The sequence below is a fragment of the Excalfactoria chinensis genome, chromosome 1 (genome assembly GCF_039878825.1).
Source record: "Excalfactoria chinensis isolate bCotChi1 chromosome 1, bCotChi1.hap2, whole genome shotgun sequence".
NCBI lineage: Eukaryota > Metazoa > Chordata > Aves > Galliformes > Phasianidae > Excalfactoria > Excalfactoria chinensis.
In genome coordinates, this window is record NC_092825.1 from 27403180 (window position 1) to 27424486 (window position 21307).

The 21307-nt window shown below is 41.7% G+C and overlaps 1 protein-coding gene across 2 annotated transcripts in view; it reads left to right on the forward strand.

Moving 5' to 3' along the window:
- The first annotated feature begins 268 nt into the window (after nucleotides 1-268).
- Nucleotides 269-21307, forward strand: part of PDZRN4 (PDZ domain containing ring finger 4) — a 236303-nt gene continuing 215264 nt past the window's right edge. Inside the window, exons 1-3 of one of the 2 annotated variants that reach the window (XM_072338668.1) lie at nucleotides 269-862; nucleotides 3001-3087; nucleotides 6233-6337. In XM_072338668.1, coding sequence (XP_072194769.1) covers nucleotides 269-862; nucleotides 3001-3087; nucleotides 6233-6337 — 786 coding nt within the window. Of the gene's footprint in view, nucleotides 863-1642; nucleotides 1670-3000; nucleotides 3088-6232; nucleotides 6338-21307 lie in introns of those variants that run through there. The other variant, XM_072338677.1, reaches the window with a different exon arrangement.

Genomic DNA, 21307 nt, shown 5'->3' on the forward strand with positions numbered 1-21307 from the left:
TCTGCCCCGCCAGCCGGGATGCTCCGGGAGGGCGGAGGAGGTGCCGGGGCTGGGCGTGGGGCGGTAGCGGCGGCGAGAGGGAGTTAATGCGGGAGGGCGCGGAGCAGAGGGGGGAGCCGCGGGAAGTTGAGCCCGGCGCTGCCGCTGCCTCCCCCGGCCGGCCCCGCTCCTCCGCCCACCCCTCGCCGCCGCCCGTCCGCCCGCCGGGAACGGCTCCAGCGCCGCCGGGGCCGCGCCGCCGCCGAAAGTTTCGAGGTCCCCCGGCGCAATGGGCTTCGACCCCGCGCGCTTCGCGGCGCCAGTGGCGGCGGAGCTGCAGTGCAAGCTGTGCGGGCGGGTGCTGGAAGAGCCGCTGTCCACGCCGTGCGGGCACGTCTTCTGCGCCGGCTGCCTGCTGCCCTGGGCGGCGCGGCGCCGGCGCTGCCCGCTGCGCTGCCGGTCGCTCGCCGCCGCCGAGCTGCGCCCCGTGCTGCCCCTGCGCAGCCTCGTCCAGAAGCTGGAGGTCAGGTGCGACTACAGCCCGCGGGGCTGCGGCCGTGTCGTGCGGCTCCGAGAGCTGCCCGCCCACCTCGCCTCGTGCCGCTACGGTCCGCCGCGGGATGCGCTGCCCGCGGGCCGGGCGGAGGGCGGAGGGCAGCGGTGCCCGCGGGAGCGGCGGGGCGCTGGCGGTCCGGAGCCGGGGCCGGAGCTGAAGAGGGAGGCCCTGCGCTGGAGCAGAAGAGAGAAGTCGCTGCTGGCGCAGCTCTCGGCGTTGCAGAGCGAGGTACAGCTGACGGCGCTGCGCTACCAGGCCAAGTTCGGGCAGTACATGAGCCACATCAGCAGCATCACCCGCGACCTTACGGGCAGCCAGCGCGGCAAGGTGAGTGCGGATCCCCGGCGGTGCTGCTCCTCTCGGGGCGCGCTGGCTGCGGGATGGTCTGTGAGCGAGGTGTCAGTGTTAACGGTACCCCCGGGAGCACGCAGTCTCCCGAGTCTGCGCCGGGACGGAGGCCGTGCCCTACCCCCGCAGCCGGACAACGCTATCTCGTCTCTCGCCCCGTCGGGGCCGCGCTTTCCTTTCGTGCCGTCGGTGGCCGAAGCCTGGAAGCGGTGTTAGTAGAGGAGCTGGGGCCGGGCGGGAGGGGAGAGGGGATGAAGGGCTGCCTGCTGAGTTGGCAGCCTGCGGGCACGGGGCTCACCTGGAGCCGTGTCAGGACGCAGCATCCCCTCCTCGCAGGGCCCTGGCTGCCGCTCAGCTGGCTTCTGCTGGGGCTGGCCGGGCACACGGCTGGCTTGGGGCTTCTGTTCCTACAGCCAAGGAATTGCTTAAAAAGCTGGTACATAAAATCGTGGCAAACTTTGGAAACGATTGTGAAAAGACAGCAAAATCTCTTCAGTTTGGGAGAGTGGGATAAGGATTGATGGTGCTCGTAGCGGAGAGCAGCTCAGTGCCTGCTGGCTGTCAGTCAGGTGGCACTCAGTGTTCGAGTGGGCACCTGCTGCCTCGGGGCTGAGGGGAGTGCCTGGCGGGCTGCGGGGCTTGTGGTAGGTGTGAGCTGCGGGCTCTCGGTTGCAGCTGTGGTAAGGAGTGGTATAATGGAGCTTTAGTCAGATCTTCAGGCACCCTTAGGAAGCAAAATCCGAAGTGAGAAGCGTCCGAGCAGCCACAGTCACTCCTGAAGTGATGGTGCGTATCACTACGGCCAGCGGAACGGCAATGGGGACGTCTGCAGGACACATCTGTACCCAGGAGCACGGGTTGCTGGCACTGAGAGACGTTTTGTCTGGAGACGGGAATACTTTTTCCCTTTTAATGTTGTTTTTTTTTTTCGGATTTCCCTGGGGTAGCCAACCCACACTTTGCGGGTCACTGCGAGTGCATTCGTACAGCTGCTTCCCCTCCCGGCAGCTGTGCTGCGGCCGTGTCAGGGGCAGCAGGCGGCGTGCGGGCGTCCGAGCACAGCAGACTGTAGAGAGGAGAAGCGAGATGGGAATTGCTAGGGAGGATTTGGCAGGGAGATGATATGGGCTGGCGAGAGCGCAGGGTTTGCTCCCGGAGGAGCTGAGCGCCCGCCATGCCCGGCGCTGCCGGTAGGGGCTGCTGGGCACTATCGGCAGGGAGCTGCGGCAGCGGGCAGCGTCTGGGAGAACCAGCGATGAAGTAAAGATGATGTACTTCATTAAAAGCAAATCCGTGGTGCTGCAATCAAACGTTTCGCTGTCAGAGTGGATGAAACGCGGCCTTCAGCATTCGGTGTTATGTTTTGAGTGTTTGGACAGGTGTAAGTGATGTAGGTGTCATAGCTGTGTCAGTCAGCTCAATCAAAGGGTCAGGCAAACGCCAACACCTGACTGTGCTGGGTGAGTGTAGATTGGTGTGAGGAATATGGCTCCTGAAATGTAGCTGTCATCCTATGTGAGCAACGGAAAATAAGCTGCTGCTTTCCCTTTTTTTTTCATTTTTAAACTTACATTCCGTCACTGGTTTTAATTGCTTAGAAAAAGCAACTTTTTAAAATATAGAAATTGGATTCTTTGAGGGGATGAAGAGTTGGGCTTCCTTCTCTGTCTGTTTTCCCTGAAAGCTGCAACAGAACTGTGCTGATGTGGCTTTTGGGTCCGATTAGTATCATGTGGAGGATTTTAATCTATATATTTAATGTCAGAAACACCAACACAAGCAGGTGTTTTTAGTGACTTCTGACTTCAGCAATTTCTGATTTGCAGCACTCACTTCATTCAGTGGTGCTAAGTACTCCTCCCACCCAAAGCCTGCACCTTTTCCATTCAGCATGTAAGCTGCAGTCAGGTGCTTGGCTTCCTGTTACACTGCAGTGGGACGTGTTCTTCCCTTTGCTTTTTTTCCCCAGTCTTTTGTTTTTTCTTCCCGGCCTGATTTGTTTTTGAGCTCTATCTTATGTATTATCCAGCTAAGTATCTTTGTACATTAATGCTTTCATTTAAGTTGTTCTTTATAAGGCAATGTTCTATAACGGTATTTCACCTTTTTCTTCTTAGGCAGGAGAGCCCAAACCTTTAACCATCATGCTACACAGAAAAAATGATACTTTGGGATTCAATATTATTGGAGGACGACCCAATCAGGTAATGAGAAAAGTAATTATAGGTTACTTTTGGACCATATTTTCTCTTATGTGCGCTGTTAGTCACAAAAGAGTTGCTTTCAATGACAGTAGGTGTGGAATCAACTCCATAGATATAAGTACTGTGTATTATCAGGTATAATTAGATTCACTGCTTTGAAGACATAGTCTTGTGAGAATTGCATTATTCTCACTTTCAGGAGAGGTGTTCCCATTGTTCTTGCTTTCAAACTTGAGGCTGATCTACACTCAGTTCTCACGTGAGTAATATGTATTCATGGAAGCTGTTCAATGGAAATCTCTGGGACTGCTTACAAGAGTAATTGTTGCAGGATTAAGCCACTGGAATTTTTGGAAACTGCCTGCTTTTTTTTCTTTTTTCTTTTTTTTTTTTTTTTTTTTTTTCATTTAAAGAAGAAATGAGAATTTGATTCTGTAGCTTAAACACTTCAAGCCCACGTCCTGCTCTCACATGCCTGCTTTCAGTTTTTCTTTCTTTGTGAACCGAAATACAGTTTTCATTGATTTGGTATCTTAAGTAAATCCGGTCTCACGAATCATCAGTCTAGGTTTGGAAGGTTCATTAAAAACCATGGAATCTGAACAGGAATCGCTATCCTTCCCTCCCTCTGAATATGCATAAGAGTATGCACGGTTGGTTGTTTTGTTGATGTGTGTTTGTTTTTTTAACTTCATCCTCCCAAAAGCATTAATCAGGGCTGTCATTATGTACGAAGGGTAAAGTAACCTGTTAAACTGGAAAACTAATAGTTGATTAAAAAGGCTCGATAATAATTATGCACTGATCAGGTTCTTGTTAAGCAGGAGAACTTCAACCTGCTGCTATTACTGGGGAGGGGAATGGGACCCTCTGCAGCAGTTTGGCAACCTTCTGCTCTCAAGCTATATTTAGTGGTGCCAAAGAGTCTGTTCCCATTAGTGAACTAGGAAGTTCACTGTCTGCACTTCAGAAATGCTGTTCCTTGTGGGGAAATACCGTTATCAAATCTATGTTAGAAGGAAATTCAAAGCGAGTCTCCTGGATTCCTTGATGTAAGGTTGAGACAACAGGCACTCGAAGATAAAACAGATGCACTTGGATTGTATTCATATTTTCAGTATAACATTTAAGGAGTCCACACAATCTTTGAGACTGCAGTTTGGCTTCTGTTATTTTCAGCTGTGGGTATACTGCAGGGCCTTTGTAGGGAGAAGAGAGTACAGTGTTTGGCTTTCCTCAGATGTCAGCCGAGTTCCTCTGAAGAATTCACGTACCAACTCTTAAGCATTGTGAATTGTTGTGGATAGTTTGTAAGCTTGGGGAGGTTCACAGCACTGTTCTGGAGAGAATGGCTGATTGCAGGGAAGGAAATGCTCACAATCTGCCTTTAACTAACACTGATAGCTGGAGACAGAGAAGGTCATGGAGCTGAGCTAGATCTCAGGGTTTTCTAAGTCTTTGATACTGACTTCAGAAGTTCTGTTTTGCTCTCATTGTGATAAGTGTGAGTACCACACACGTTTGATTAGTAGGGCCTGGATGTCAGTGTGAGCTCTGACTCAGCATGGCTGGAGCCAAAGGAAATAACGGGAAGAAAGGGTCGAATAGGCTCAAATAATGAAAACAAAAAACTGCTCAAAACCTTAAAAACAGGATCAGGAATTCTTTAGTAACAAGACAAAGAGAGTTCATGAAGGCAAATTTTATATATCAATTTTTCAGAGATAATATGTCCCTGTGTGAAACACTGGCTTAAGCAGAGGAAGAACAGAACAGGGGTGTCATTGCACCAGTCATGTAGGTCGGAATGTACTTTTTTATTTGTGTTTTACATGCACAATGCAGATTTTTCTTGTTGGAAACGGGTGACCCTTGGGGACTTGGTACTTTCCATTTGCTATGATTCATTTGATTGCATTGCAGGCTTTCCCACTATTTGCCTTCTACCTGGAAGGCAAGATGATAGGAAAGGAGCAACTCACCGCTACAAGCTTCTTTACTCAGAGAGTGGTTAGGCCCTGGAACAGGCTGCCCAGGGAGGTTGTGGATGCCCCATCCTTGGAGGTGTTCAAGCCAGGTTGGATGGGGCCCTTGGCAACCTGATCTAGTAAAGGTGTATGTTTGGTGGCCCTGCTAGGCAGGGGGGTTGGAACTACATGATCCTTGAGGTCCCTTCCAACCTGGGTCATTCTATGATTCTATGTCAGACCTATATGTTGGTTAAGGGTTTACCAGAAATGGAGGAAAAATAAGCATCATATCAACTGCTGTCCAGAGTGTAAATGATTTAGAACAACATTTCTTTACTTCTTGTGAACTCATTTATTATTTGTACAAACACTTACAAATACTTCTGCAGTGTCCTCTTGGAATTATTCCTATATTAACATTGATTTAAAATGATACTTTAAAAAACTATTTTAAACCAATGTGTAAGGAGGTGAAGTAATTGTAGGCTGTGCAACAATATCAGGTGTATTTCAGCTGTAGTAAATTACTTCCCTGCTTTAAATTTGACCATCATGTGAGTTGTACTTAGGAATGTGTACAGATCAACTGGAAGTGGGTTCTTTTTTTGCCCTTAGCTGAGCAAATTCTCAATCTCCCACGTGAATAGGATTTATGAGGTTAACCAATTCCACCAAATCCCATCACTGTTACATGCCGGTTAACTAATGTCACTTTGTTTCTTGGGCCGTATTTCCAAATGTGGGAAAGTGTTTACAAGCTGCGGTGCTGCAGGGTAACTTTCCTTCTTGAGAGAAACCCTTGTGCATCCCTTTTTTATGAATATCTCCCTCTCTGCTGTTACACAGCAGTCAATCTCTGCTGAGATGTGTGAGGTCTGCATTAAATCTTTGAGCTTGTATTTGATTACCCATTGCACCCTGTGTCCCATTTAGACTAAAATAACCAGAAGTAAATGGATAATCTTGTTAAAAATGCTGGAGCAGTTCATTAGTTCTGTCCTTTTGATTAATGACTATTTTGTGTTAAGCAAATTTTTAGGAAATCCCCAGGATTTTAATTCTCAGGTAGAAAACTGAGCTGCATATTTCGGGTGGATTTGTGTCCGTTGGTTTTAGTACGTCTCATTTCTTGTACTAATGTGGTCCTTTTCCAACTTTCTTATTGCCTGGAGCAGAACAATCAGGAGGAATCTACTGAGGGAATTTATGTGTCAAAAATTTTGGAAAATGGACCTGCAGACAAAGCAGAAGGCTTACACATACATGACAAGATTATTGAGGTAAGACAAAAAAAACCCAACCTTGTGGATTAGTTTAAGATTAATCAAGTATTTGATGTTTTTTACACTGAATATGTTGTGATTTTGTTCTTTTGCTGTATCTAAATGTGATTATTGTACACTGAACTGCTCAAACGTTTTCCAGATGATAGAAAAATTCATATTGAGTCTTCACAACTAATACATGTGTTGGTCTCAGGATTAAGCTAATTCAATAAGTCAAAGGTGTCTAGATTGAAATAGCAAGCAGGAGAGCATTTTGCATTTCTTTGTAACTTGAGGAAAAAAGTCTAAATGATTCTATGGAAATTGGGTTTGTCCTGTGCAGGGTGTATTACTGTTGTGGCTATGCAACACTTCACAGAAGCTGTGCTCATGAGCAATGCTATGAAACTTATCGAGCAATTAGAGAAAGTTCTTCTTGCTGTATGATTATAAGTGGAGCATCTGTGATTCTCACCAAGACCACTGTGGATGATCCCCAGTTGTATAATATGCTAGCATGGAATGTTACAGTCTACTCCTCCATTTTTTTATTTTTTTTTCCATAGAAGAAGAATAATTACCATTTAACAAAAAACAACCTTGGTTTGAAAAGTAGGCTGCTGCTAATGATTACATGTGGAACCATAATTAGCCCTGCAAAAGGTGTTGAAGAAGTGGTTTCAAATAGCGACCAAAATAGATTCTTTACAGAGCTGTCAAACATGCATTTCACATCTAGTCTCTAAATACAACTGCCTTCATGACATCATGTAACAGTACGTGCTAGGTTTGTTTAGGATATGTTGCTTTTGCTTTGCGTTTAGCTGAGGTTTAGAAGCATTGTGTGAACTTGCCAGTTGGATGGGGTTTTAAACAAAGGTATGTGAAGCAAGTAGCTTGGGAGGCAAACGCAGAGTGCTGCTGCTGCTGTCTTTTGTTATTTCACTCTTAAGGACTGGAAATAGGAGCCACGATTGTCTGAGTGCTGGCATTGATCTTAATTTTGGGATCTTGGAGGAGTGTGTGAAACCAAATTATTACCTTTTCTTGGAAAAAGAAAGCTCGTGCCCTTAACTGGCAGATATGTGCACCTCTAATAGAAATCCAGTTGGCTGAGCATAACTGAACTTGCAACCTAACTCCTATCTCCACAAGATATAGAAAATCTTGGCATCCTGTTCTTATTAACAGCTGCATGCTTAAAAATTCTGCTTTTTTTTCCTGACACTGTTGTTTCACTTTTGTAAACAGACCTAGTATGGAGTTTTATGTATTTGCTCAACATTTCCTGCCTTATTTTACTGTTCTTTATAGTTCCTGGGTTTTAAAGACAAAATTGAGTGGTTTTGGGGGAAGGAAGAATAAATTCACAAATCAGCATTTGAGGTAATTTCTCAAAATGTCACTACAAAATATTCATACAGCTCTGAATGGCTCATATTTTTCACCATATTAATATACAGCATCTTTAAATTTTTTATGTTTAAAAATGTCCAGTGTTAGGCCAAACGTTTTAGTAAATAATGTATTGCTTCATAATTTGTTAAACTAAAATAAGAAGAGGAAGGGAAAAGATAGCATGATGACTTCCTATTGAAATGCAAACCAGTAACTATTCCTCTATGCTAGATCTAGGCCAGAAGAAGCAGCTGGAGTCAAAAGATTGAATTTTTCCTGTTCCATATGTAGCTATTTGTGTCTTCCTGCACCTGGTTGCCCTGCTAGACCTGCTGCTGCTGTTGTGAAGAATCAGTATGAATGCTGTGAGGGAATAAGTCAGATGGTGTAACTGTTTAAAAAATGTTGGCAGACAAAGAACTTGAGTTCTGGTGAGACAAAATATGTGTCGGCTTGGGTGAAAAGTTGATAGGAAGTGGGACTTGTTATTACTGCTCATCTGAAGATCTGATCTAATAAGTGATATTTTGTGAGACCATTTTTCAATAATCAAGAGCAGAAGGAGCTGATGTTGTTGGAAGAACCTTTGATATCTTCAGTCAGTCGCTTTGCAGTTTGATGCCCTGGGGGTTTCTAGCAATGCGTAGCTAATGGGATAATGGACAGACCTATCCCATTAAATCAGGAGAAAATCTGTTCTCAGAGTGTGTTGCTAAATAAAGAAGGCAATTTGTTTCAGTGCTTTATCAGATGTTTAACAAATGTTAACTGCACGTGGTTGACAAGAGTGAGTTGTGCACATTTCAGCTTACCATCTCATGGGTAACCTAGCGCAGCAAATGGATTTCACAGTGCTGTGACACTGGCAGTTGGACTTGTGAGCCAAAGAATTGTTATTTGAAAGGGTGCCAAGGAGAGAAATCAGATTTCTTCCTTGAGGTAGTTGGTAATAATTGTAGAAATGCCATACACGTGACCTGAACTCATGGGGGTTTTAGAGATCAGTTTGCCCAGAACTCAGGTAGTGCAGTCTCTTTGCATTCATCTGAGACTTGTTGGTGTCTGTGTGGGCTTTGCTCTCACGTGAGCATATTTTGTACTGGAGGCAGGGTGAGCTCCAGGTACCCCATGTCAGGGGCTGCAACACTTCACAGAATACTGTCACAGAGCCTTTACTGATCATTTCTGCTGCTCCTCTAAGGGACAGAAGATTTCAGGCCCCAGTGTAGTTTTCCCTCCTCATTTAAGGTTAACTCTTCCTTGGGAAGAGACTTGTTTGTTAAAGTTGGCCTGTGACAAGGAGGTGCACCAGCAGTGCTGGAGTGATTCTTTCTTTCAGGAACTTCATTACAAGTAGCAAATGATTGTTATTTGTTCATCAAGCCAGATGTCAGGGTCTTCTCCTGCTTTCAAAAGTTCTTATTCAAAAAAATCCATCTCCCTATCTTAATATAACACAGCCTGTGTTCCAGGACAAAATCCTGATTGCACACTATAAAAAAATCTCTCTTAAAACTTGATGCAGCATTGATATCTGTGACTCTCAACATGAAAGCATCAGTTATGAGCAGTGGTGTAATGCTGACAGACCTCTTTTGAGGACCTCTTTGTCTTTTTCCTTTTGGCCCTGCCTAAGAGTGCCAAGAGGATGTGTGGCAGCAAGCCATGCATGGGACGGTCCATTAGTTGGTGCTGGTTCAGGGAGATCTGTTTGCTGCTGGGAGGAAATAAGAAAAGCACCTTTCTGTCTCCTGGATCACAGTTATGCAGTGCGTCATTTCATCTCTACTTCATGCAAATCATTCCTACTAAAGAATTTCACTGCTCATCTTTGTTGATGCTAATAGCCTCCTCAAGGCAGTAACAGGCAGCTATGATCCTCGGTGCTGATATTGCTGATACACAGAAGCGTTTTATCTGACACTTTTATTATATATGTTTATAGTTTGGAAATGTGACACTGAAATTGGCTCTTTCTGCATGGAGGAAAATTTTACTGTCTCACTTTGAAGTCACTTCACCTTCACATAAGAGTGGTACTACTTGGCCAGAGTTCCAGGTACACTGATGTCCTGTGGGTAGTCACTAGTTAATGCCTTTGGAAGAGCATCAGAAAAATGCAGGCACTGAGTGATGATTTCCTTGGGGACCTCACAGCCGTGTGAAAGCTTCTATTCAGAACTAGTTCTTCATGCTTGGTGCCTTTTTCTATAACATTAAATTTTATAGAAACTGATATGCAGTCTCTGGTCTTGAGCCCAGCTTTAGAAAGAGCAGCAACTGATTTTCTCAAGACCTCTTTTATTGTGCAAGTCACAGCGCCGTGCAAAACTGCTGATATTTTAACTTTTTACTTCAGTGCTACATAGAAAATACATGATAAATAAAGAATCTGCAACCCAGATGGAATTCCTTCATTTGCAAAAAAACTGAGAAACAAAAACAATAAATTAAAAACCAGTATTTTCATGAATTTGAAAAAGCAGTGTGACTCTTTAATTCACACTGCATAGGAGATGGAGCTGTATAGCCATGGCTGAACTTTCTGTCCCAAGTTTGCCAAGTACCAAAATAGAAGTGAAAAACCTTGTGTGCATCCAACAAGAGCGTAGGCTGAAGACCACATGATTTGTATGAGGAACTATAAGCACATCATCATCTGAAACACTCAAGATATTTCCTTTCAGTTCTTTGAGCAGAGGTGCATGCTTCTATTATGTTATTCTCAAATGAAATGAGAATATTGGTCCTTTTGCATTTTAAGCAGTTGATTCTTATTAATTCCTTGACTGAGAAACAGGCATGATGGAAAAGAGAGGAAAAAAAATATTTAGTCTGGGATTTTAAATCTTTTTTAAAAATGAGATGCATGCATATGTATTATGACTTTATTTTGTTTATACAGCCTGAGCTCCATAAGTGTATAATAAATTAGGCTTCATCTCTTATTCCATATTTTCCTTTGTTCTTCTCACTTTTTTTTTTTTTTGGAGAGTACACACACAATGGCTTTCAAGCTCATGTCAGCAAAGCCAGTTTCAATAAAGATGAAGTCTTGAGGCTTATCCTGGCAAAAGAAGCTTACATCTGCAAAGCGCCTACACAGAAACTTTTTAACTATTGCCAGACTGCTGACTGTGCTGTGTGTCAGCCTCGTGATGTTTTATCTTCTGCATGTTTCTGTCATTACACTCACTGTGTTGCTTAAGCAAAATCTTTGATACTAGCCATGTTTATTTTGCTAGGAATCTCCACTCTCAGATTATGTCTGTAGAAGTTGTGAGCTTGCTGGGATCACAGATAGTAGGTTGGGAATGGCTTTAAATGAGAGCTACACATGATGACCAGCAAGATCTGGGTGATAGCTAAGGGATACGTAACATAGATCATTTTACTGAGTTTCAGTGTCTAAATATGCCATAGTGGCCTTATGTATATTAAGTTCCCTTAAATCCTTAATGCACTTATGTCTGGCACTTACATTCATTAGATGCTACTGATTAGTCTGAAATATCTCTGGCAAAATAAATCAATATATCAAAACTCAGAAATGCCTGTAGCCTTTTCACCTCTCCCTTACCTTTTGAAATAGAGATTTTTGGTCACCTGAATTCATTCAGGTGCTTAAAAGAAGTCAGGTGTGGCCAGCTCTGTACAGAATTCAGGTGCCTTACAGTGCTTAAAAGAAGTCAGGTGTGGCCAGCTCTGTACATAACTTCATTTGAATAGAAGTTACTAACTCCACTCAAGTTTTTGACTTAACTAAAAGTTTGGAGCACTTCTTGAAGAAGTGAGAAATCTGGGTGGTGTGTTCTTCCCTTCCTGCAAAGGACTGGATGGGAATACCCAGATAATTACCCTTGTTATTAGTGCAGGTCCATCCTGTATGTGACCAGTCACCACCCAGCCCTACAAGCTGACTTATATGCTAGCAGGCATTTGTCAGTCAGTGCTATCCAGTGATAAACTAGTATGAGATGGATGTATGTTCTAGGGAGCTGTAACTGGATTATTGGCTCTGCCCCTCTCCAGGCCTGCCTCAGTGAATGAGGGTTTGTCTCTGTCCTGTGTGATGCCAAGTTTATGGCTTGTATGGCATGTCCTTGCTACTTGCTTGTTTGAATTCATGCTGCCCTCTACTTGAGAGGGGAAGATAGATAGGAGATGATGCTAACCAGGATGTCCTCTAGTTAAGGCACTTCACTAAAAATGAAATAAGTTGGTTCTATGAGTGTGTGAATATCAAATGTCAGGGTTTCCCCCTTGCCCACGTTTTTTTTCTAGCTGCTGTGTAATATGCAATGAGGCTACAGATGCTAATGTTACAGTTTTAGAAGGTTGTGCAAGCTGGATCTTGTGGTTGGGAAACTGAGTTTTCTGTGTACTAGAAGTTGACAAATATAGGAAATCTAGAATGTCTGGATTTTGTACTTCATCGACCAAGTTCTTAATATCAGTAGCCTGAATCAGATAGGAATTACTGTAGGCCTGGAGGTGCTTGTGCTCCTATCTAGTTATTGAACTAAGATACAAATACAGTGTTTAGGAAACCAGGCTGTAGTCCTTGCCATTTATTGTGTTTTTAGAAGAGACTTATATTTGCACGTGAACTAAAATACCTGTGTTTTTGTGGTGAAATATGTTAGAGAATAAATTACTGAAACATACATTTTTGTGTTTAACGTTCTCTTGTAGATCTAAATAAAACTTCAGAAAATACTTTCTATCCTAAAGAAAAGGGAGACACCAAATAAAACAGAAGTAGGCTAAGAAGTAGAGAGCCATGTGTTAATAGGATAATGGTGATTAATGACTGAAGGTTTTGTGATCAGATAGTCAGTATTTAATTAAGGCTTTGAGAGATTATACACACAAATGAGTATAACCCTCTGCCTCCAGTGTGATATTTCTGCTTTCAAGTGTCTGTAGTGAAGTGAGAGGGATATAGAAGCAGTGATTATGGGATGGAATCGTATACATGTGCTTCCATGAGAAAAGCTGTGGTGACTGTACGGTGTCTACAGAGCAAGGGAGTAGCCAAACTGACAAGTCAACTGTGCTGTAGGTATGAAGTATTCTGGTTAACCTGTGGAACAGCTGACTAATGTAACACCATTTATGGGATCTTGGTGGGTACTGCATTCATGCACCATAGATCCCTGGGCATTGCGTGGAGGCCTGATCACACCCATCCCCTTCATGAAGTGTTTGATCCCACTCTTGAAAGACTATGTGTCAGAAAATTGGAAAGTTGAAACTTGGTGCTTTTCGAGGTGTTCTGTTTAGGCTTGTCTTTGCTAGATGTTCTCTTTCTCTTACTTCCCATACATATATTTTTCAATCTTCTTTAAGCATTAAAGTAAGCCTTTCAGAACAACTGACATCGGACACAATTGTCTAATCCAGCAGCAGGAGCAGTGCAGTTTTATGTGCAGCTGGGGTAGTAGATTTAGAGTAAATTCTTGTGTATATGAAGTCTCAGAGTTATTCATGAGCACTTCAGGAATTTACTAAACAACATGACTAACCTCTGTCATGTGCTGCTTTTCTCATCCCCTTACCAGGAAGGGCATGTGCAGAGGAGTGTTTAGAATCTTTCAAATAATTGCATGTACACATTTCCACACTGGTCTCTGTTTATGTTAGGGAAGGCAAGGTCATAAAAATGTTTCTACATTTGTTGCTGAAGGTGGCAAGGTTTTCTGATGAAGACCTTTGGTCTTTGCTATGGTCATGGTCTTGATTAAGCCCTAAAAAAAGTGCTTTCCCTTCTGTTGACAAACTGCATCTCTGTGTCAGGCATTTAAACTAGGCCATAGGTGTGCTTGTGGATCATTACATTGGTGTTGAACATTTAGTATGTCTTACAGTTATGGTGGACTTGATGGTTGATATGGAGATGAAATCCCAAAACATGATGAAATACATAAGTTTTCAAAGGGCAAAAGGCATCTTCTGATAACTATTTTAAACCATGTTACCTGTGAATAGAAAGCCAAAGCTTCAGAGGGCACTTTGGAATGAATGAAAAGTTTTAACAGTGAGGACTAGTTGGAATAACTGATGGTAAGCCAAACTGTGGAAAGCTCTGATGTAGTTTGAAACCACGCTGAGTTTACTGCATAGAACAGAAGGCAGTGTGAGGAAGCTGTCTCCCACAGCAAATGCTGGGCACCCCAGAAGCTCTTGATATTTTCAGAAAGTGAAAAGGACTTTCTTTAGTCTTTCATAAAGGTTGTTCTTTTTTTGTGGTTGAGACAACAGCTAGAGGAGATGACAGCTTACATATGTCATATGAATGCAATGCTTTATCCTCTTAAGTAAACTGAATTGATAGTTGCAGTCCAAAGGTTGTGTGCTCCAAGAGCTTTGATCTCATCTGCGCTCTTTCTTAATCAGCTAATTGTATTTGTAGGGAGTCACTAATCACTGTGCTTCATAATTGGAAGGTGAGTGAGAAAAACCATTAGTATCTGCCAAAGAAATGCTTAAAATGAAGTTGTTGTTCGTGGCTTCACCTAAAATTAATAACCTAATTTTTAAAGAGCTGTGAAATGCAGCAGTGAAATGGGAGTGTGCTCCTCCTTAGAACTTGTGTATAGGCAAAGCCAGAAGTACGTGCAGCCTTGTGCTTTCTGAATGCTTTGACAACTGAAGCAATGTAAAAAAGATTGTAAGAAGATTCTTCTGTCCAAAATGCAAAATTCTGTAGTATTTAAGTCTATCCAGTAATGGAAAAACTCATTTTTAAGTTGGCAGGAGCAGTTGTGGTCTCTTCCTCATCAAAGAGAATGCAAAGTAGAATCAAATATATTAAGCTAAGTACAACATAGACGTTTTACTAAATGCATGTCTTGTCTGGAATTGCAAATCTAATGTAATTTTACAACTTTACATGTAGACCCAACTTGACTGAATCACTGTTGCAGGAACTCAGTGCAGAATGACTCAACATTGTTCCTTCATTCAAATAATTGTGTAAGGTATTTTCTTTATAAAATATTGTTGACAAAATAAGTTGTGGCCTCTGTGTTTGTTTACCTAACAAGTCTACATGTTATTTACAGGATTATATGATTTACATAATGTTTTCTTTGAGCAACATGATTATCTTTTCAAGTAGTAAGATTGGGAAGTACAGTAGGAAGAAGGGAGGAAAGCGAGGAAAAGTCTAAAAGAAAAGAGCAGCATGTTATCAGTTAAGAACTGAAGTCTGAAAAATAACTTTGAATATCACTGTATACCACATACCTGTCAAACAGTTTAACTTCTTTAAAATATGAATCTCTGTGTCTGCAAGTGGCTACCTAATGTAGAGGGAGATCTAAAATAGGTAGATCTAGGAGATGAGTTTGTTTTTCCTTTGTCTGTCTCTTTCTATTTGGAGTATTTAACATTGAGGGACATAGTGGCTCTGAGCTTGCCTGTTCCTATCTGAGTACAGTATTTCAGTCTTGCCTTAGTTTCTTTAAGCACAATGTTTGAGTAGGTTATCAAGTGGGACTGAAGTCCTACTGGCAACTTGCAGGAAGAAAGCATGCAATTTTAAATGGAAAGGATTTTCTGTCTTGCATGAATTAAAACATCTGGACCCCTACACTTTGCTATTACAGTTAGATTGAGTTGGGCTATTTTTTTGGCACATGACAAGTACAGAGCCATATGGTCTTTGTGCTGTCAGCAAGCCTTTTCAGCGCATGCCTTCACTTACCCCCCAGCCTCCTCTGAATGGTAGCTGCTACTGCTGCTGGAAGATAAATGTACAGAGAGCTTTCATGCTGTTGTGCCCTTCTTCTTGAATTGATTAATTACATTTTTGAGTGGTACAGCACACAAGTCTGTAGCAGAAAGCTGACTCCTTTATTTCCTCTGCAGTGGTCAGAGCCTTGATCCAAATCAGACACCTTGTTGTGTCCAAATTGGACATCTGGCTACTGCCAGATGTACAGCAGCACTTTCTGACTTACAGGTTTCATCCCTGACATCTTGCTTTAATGTCTTTGTGAAATATTTAAGTGCTCAGCACACCCAGTCTTGTTGGTTTTTTTTTGTTTGTTTGTTTGTTTTACCGAGCTGTAGATGTGTGCTTAAATGGAAAGCTGACTGTTCTAAAAAGAGTCTCAATGTTTTACTTTCTAGCAATCAAACAATGATGTCCAGTTCATAATGCGCTTGAGTCCCAAGCAGGAATCTGTCCTTGTGAGAGCAGATATGATTTATTTTAAAAAAACAGGGGTAGAGGGATAGTTTTCAAATATTATATCTTTTGTCCACTCCTTTCAGCCTTCTTTTCTGAGTGATTCAAGTCCTATATCCTTGTATCAAGAGTGGATTTTTGTTGTTGCTGGCTCTTTTTCTCTTCTCTGCTATGAAGTAATGGAAATCTACAGAATTAGTGTTCACCACTTAGTTAAAAATAAAACCTCTAGATTATCACCGACCACGGACAACATAAAGATTAAAGAAAATACTGACATTTTGAAACAGCATTCAGAAAATGAACTGTTCAGAAAATGCTGCTGATAACTTATCAGAGCAAGTTAAGAACAAAGGTTTAATGCGATGGCTTAATCTCCTGTCTTACACTACTCAGCGTGCTGGAGTATGTTAACGGCATCAGCAGAATGGCAGCAGAATGAGGAACTGTGTATGTTAAAGTGTCTCCTTCACTCCCCCCCTGTAGTTCAGGGAGCTGCCTCAGTGCGTACTTTGAGGAACATATCATATGGGAAACAGCTTATACTAGCCATTGAGGTTACTAATATGAAAACCAATACAACAAGTTATTACCTATTAGTGTGAATGCTTTACTTTGAATTCTAAGATCTGCTTGGCTGTAGTGATTAGTCTCCTATTTTAAAGATTTGGGAAAAATTGTTTGGCATTAGTTCAGTTGACCTCAGGTCTACTTACAGCCCATGTGCTGTGATGTCCTACTGACTGGCTTTGTGGTGGGTTTGTAGCCCTTCCCAATGAGCTTGTTGAAATTGTAGCTTTTAGGCTTTCTTGCAATAAGAAATTTACAGTTACCTTTACAGTGTAAGGACTGGGAGTGGGGAGGGATCAGGCTGTCAGTGTCAATCTCAAAGTACCGGTTGCCTAGTTATGCTATCTCAAGCTATTACAGATCTATTCTCAAGTGAGAAACCTAAATTACATACCCTGCTGCTAAGTTGTTTCTTTGTTTCAGCCAGGTAGTGATGAAACCGGTTGTTAGATGCTAATGGAGTGTAAAGTGAAAATGTGTGCTGAACTCTCACAAAATAGTAGACTGCTTATAAATTATATGTGCCATTATTGATTCAGGTATTGTAAAGTGTATGACATAGCTGGCCAAACCAAGCATTTAGCTCAGCAGTTTGTTTTTGAAGACCTCGTCATTACAGTGCTGTTCCCAAGGTTTCTGGTTGAAGTGCCCAATCTTGCATAATGAGTTCATGTTATTAACTAGGAAAACAATAAAAAGTGATGTTAACACACCTGTGCCGAACCATCTGCCTGATGTTTACTTTTTGTAAGTATTAATTACATGTTTAGAGGCATGAAAAGCCTAGAAAAAAGAAATGTCAGTCTTATGACAGAGGATGTAAAGCACATAGGAGCATTTAAGATGAAATTCATCTTAGCTAACGCTCAATCTCTAAAAACTTTCTCATTCTGTAAGTATTAAAGATGAGTTAGGCACATCTTTTTCATAAAGGTTATTAGTTCATCCTGAAGTATTTTACAAACAGACAGCTCAGTTAGGATAAAATTCATCTGACCCTTCAAATTAAACTCCTCATCAGTTTCATATGAATCAACTCCTTTTCATTGCTGCTTCCAGCTTTTGAATTTGGATTGCTGGGATAAAGGGCCAGTGTGTGCACAGTTCTTCACTATAAATCCAGAACAAAAGTTACTGAATCTTGTGTCATCCAGAAATGAATAAAAGTTAAGGGGAAAGAAGGTAATGTGTTTCACTCACCTTCTATGTTACATTTCACATAGGCCTGATATACTATTCTTCTGGAATTACATACTCCACTAACTTAAGTGAGAGCTGGAATGTACAAGAAATTGGCTTCCCTTTTCATAATAACAGCTTAAGTACAAAACCAGAACTTTAGGTACAAAACTGGGCTTTACTGTGCCATAGTACTCCTATTTGACATAGCCTACCTCAACTCCATAGTCTTAATGACTCCCTAAAAGTTGTATTTTTCAATAATGAACAAACAAAATATTCATACAACTGCAAGCCTTTTAACATGTTTCATGTATTTTCAACACTGTTACTTAATATCTGGTAGGAATTAGCATGAGAAAAGATGGAATTTGAAATGCTCTAGTAAGCCCCTGGCTATATAGAGACTAGCTTTGAAATCATTTAACATGTGGTTTCATGTCGTATCCAGTCTCATTAATCTCTGTATCTTTCAGATTGGAGTATAGTAAGATAATCAGCATACCACAGGCTTAGCTGTCTGATGTAGAGAAAGAAATGAGGTGAACAGCTGTGTCAGCTGAGGGAGTTTCCTAGATCTTAGCTCTGGGTGTTCTCTGGGCCTTTTTGCAGTTCAGCAAACTGACTTTGGCAGGTTCTGGAGGAATATGAGTAGCTGTTCTTGGAAGCCTGGTGATGGGTTTTAGCGAGTGAAGATGCAGATGTGCCTTTGAGGTGGTACAGCCATCCCTCCATCTAAGCAGCAAAGCAATGGTCCGGATTTCATCTTCAGAGACGTGGAATTTGTTTGGAGAAATAAACCATACACAGGTTGAGAAGCTGGTGAAATTCTCCTGGCAAGAGATCAGCATGAATTATCTCATTGCTCAAAGTAAGAAATGTTGATCTGCTGTTTTGTTGCCTTTGGATATAGTGGTTTGTATGGAGAACTAAGGTACCCAAGGGAAGGCAAGCAGTAGGTTGTATCAGACAAACTAAGGCAATTATAAAAGGTGGGCAAAATTTTCATGAATCTGGCATGGGAGGTTTATATAAAGGTTCTTGTTTATTTTGAAACCAGGGCTGGGAAACTAAGCGATTGATCAGTTGTGTCCTGTGAAGTGTTCTCTTCATGTTTGTAGTAGTCTTTATTGATATCTGTAGGAGTTTGTTTTGGTGCTTTATAGTTTGGGTGTTTCTACACCCAGTTTCAACAAGAATATTTGTGCTTTGGATGAGCATAGCAGATTTTAGGATGCACACATGTGAGATGCATTGATTCCGAGGATGCCTCTGTGGGGAGACATTAAAAGCCACAGTTGGAAGGATGTGTTGGCAGCAGCAGCAGAAATACTTTGAAAGCTTTTACTTCTTAGTCTGTTGGGTGTTTTTTCTTGTTATTGTTTCTTTAAGCCTCTATTTGATGTTTGTTGGTCTATGGCAGGCTTATGTCTGGTTCTAAATTTGGTAAAGTTTGAGAAATAGAGTGCTGTTTAAATGCTAGCAGGGGGACTTTATCAAAGATTTATATAAAGTGGTTAGTTAACTATTGTATATTTGTCTGCATCAGATGAGTGTAGAAAAGTGATTCTGCCCAAAAAAACAAAAAAAGACCCAAACCATTCCAGTCCCTAAATATTCTCTTGCATGTACACATAAATATAAAACAGCGACAGAAAAAAGGTTCTATATCTCTGCCATGTAGGGCTGTAGCAAACCTGTTTTTTGTAGTAATGAACTTGCACCAAGAAGTTACAGTGAGCACCACTGCAGCAGATATACAAACACCAGCATAAAGTATAGTCCTTGCCTTGGGAATTAACTATCTGCAGTAAGTTAGTCAGACTAAGGGAAATTGAGACATGTAATGTTCTGTATGATGGTTTTCAAATGCCATTTTAAATTCTGTGTTTCTTAAAATACTCTTTAGTAGAAAGTTTTGTACCATTTTATTTGATACAGTGAACATGCATAGTAATAGGTCAGCTAGTCAGTCACAAAGGAACAGTATAGAAGGAACATCTGAAGTTTTATGTATTAAACAGACTTTTCCAGTCTTTTTTTTTTTTTTTTTTTTTTTTTTTTTTTTTTTTTTTTTTTTTTTTTTTTTTTTTTTTTTTTTTTTTTTTCTTCCAGGGCTTTTTGAACTGTGTATTCTGGATATCACTTTCTCTTGCAACCATTTTCCAACTTCAGATATTATATGACCGTCAAGCTGTGCTTTTGGAATGAGATTTCAGATTTTTCTTATAATTTGTGAGCTGTGTCTTCCTGTACTCAGAAAACAGCTAGTGTAGATTGAGAAGCTATTGCTTTACATTTGAGGATTTGGAAGTGATTTGGGAATAAAAGCAAAAGAAAATAATATATATATATATATATATATTTTTTTTTTTATTTTATTTTTCTCATAGTCTAAAACTGTGACCACTTAGAGGGATTTTTTTTCAAATGCAGATTGTTTCTATTACTACTGCAACTTGTCATTCAGTCTGTGACCAAGGCATCCTGAAATATGTGTGCAGTAAGAAAGAATGTCCATCAGGGTGAGGAAAGTGATCTGCACGATGCAGGATATTGTTGAGGAATGGTAGGAAAAAAATGAAGGCAGAATTCTGTGCACAGGCTCACTCCCTCCTGAACAGCATTTCAAGTAGTTATGAACTTCTTAAACTGACTTGTAGGATCCTGCTAAAGCAAAAACAGAAGTCTTATTGCTCAAAACTGAGGTCTTATTGCTCAAAACTGTGATATTGTGATGGTTTATTTTGTTTGTTTTTGCAAATAATTAAGGGTCTGGTGCTGAAAAGGGTAGTTGTTATTACCCACATGAACAACAAGTAGATGTGTTATTTTCTTTCTTTAGTATAGCTGAGTCAATTCACACACAGAAGAGCAGTGAACTGTAGAAGTCGATGGTATTAGATTTGAGAGACAACTGCAGCATCTGATCCATATCTAGGTTGTGAAGTTGTCTGCAGCTTCTGCTTTAGCTGTGCTGTGGCCGATAAGACTTAGGGTAGCAGAGTGAATACATTTGAATTGCTGTGGTTTGTTTGCCAGCTCCCAGAAGCTCTTCCAAAAGCTCTTCTGTCTGTCCTGGCTTTATGTCCTCCATTCTCCTATTTGTACTACCAAGGAAATAAATGGTAGTACCTATGATATGTTGTCTGACCATGGTAGCACTGGAACAGGCTGCCCAGAGAGGCTGTGGAGTCTCCTTTCATGGAGATATTCAAGACCTGTCTGGATGCCTACCTATGTTACCTATCATGGGGTATCTGCTTTTGCATGGGTGTTGGACTTGATCACTCGAGGACCCTTTCAGTCCCTGTGATTCTGTGATGTGCGGGGACATGTGAAGAGGCAAGGTGCAGTACTATTTACCTTTCATGAGCCAAGAATAGCTTTGGCCTTCAGAAGCTGTCAACTGATGAGATAAATTTGATGTTAAATATGAGTACGGAGCTTGTCAGTATTTAGGTGGGATGTATGGATCTGTGTGCGTGTGCTGTTTGTAAATGGCCTCCTTGGAGAAACTGCTGTTAATTAGACTTAGTAATAGTATAGACATCCCTTAAGCATATGTCTGAGTGATCTGAACCCAAGCTGTTCTCAGTAATGGCTTGTTGAAAGGAACAGGGAAATCCCTAAAGATTTGT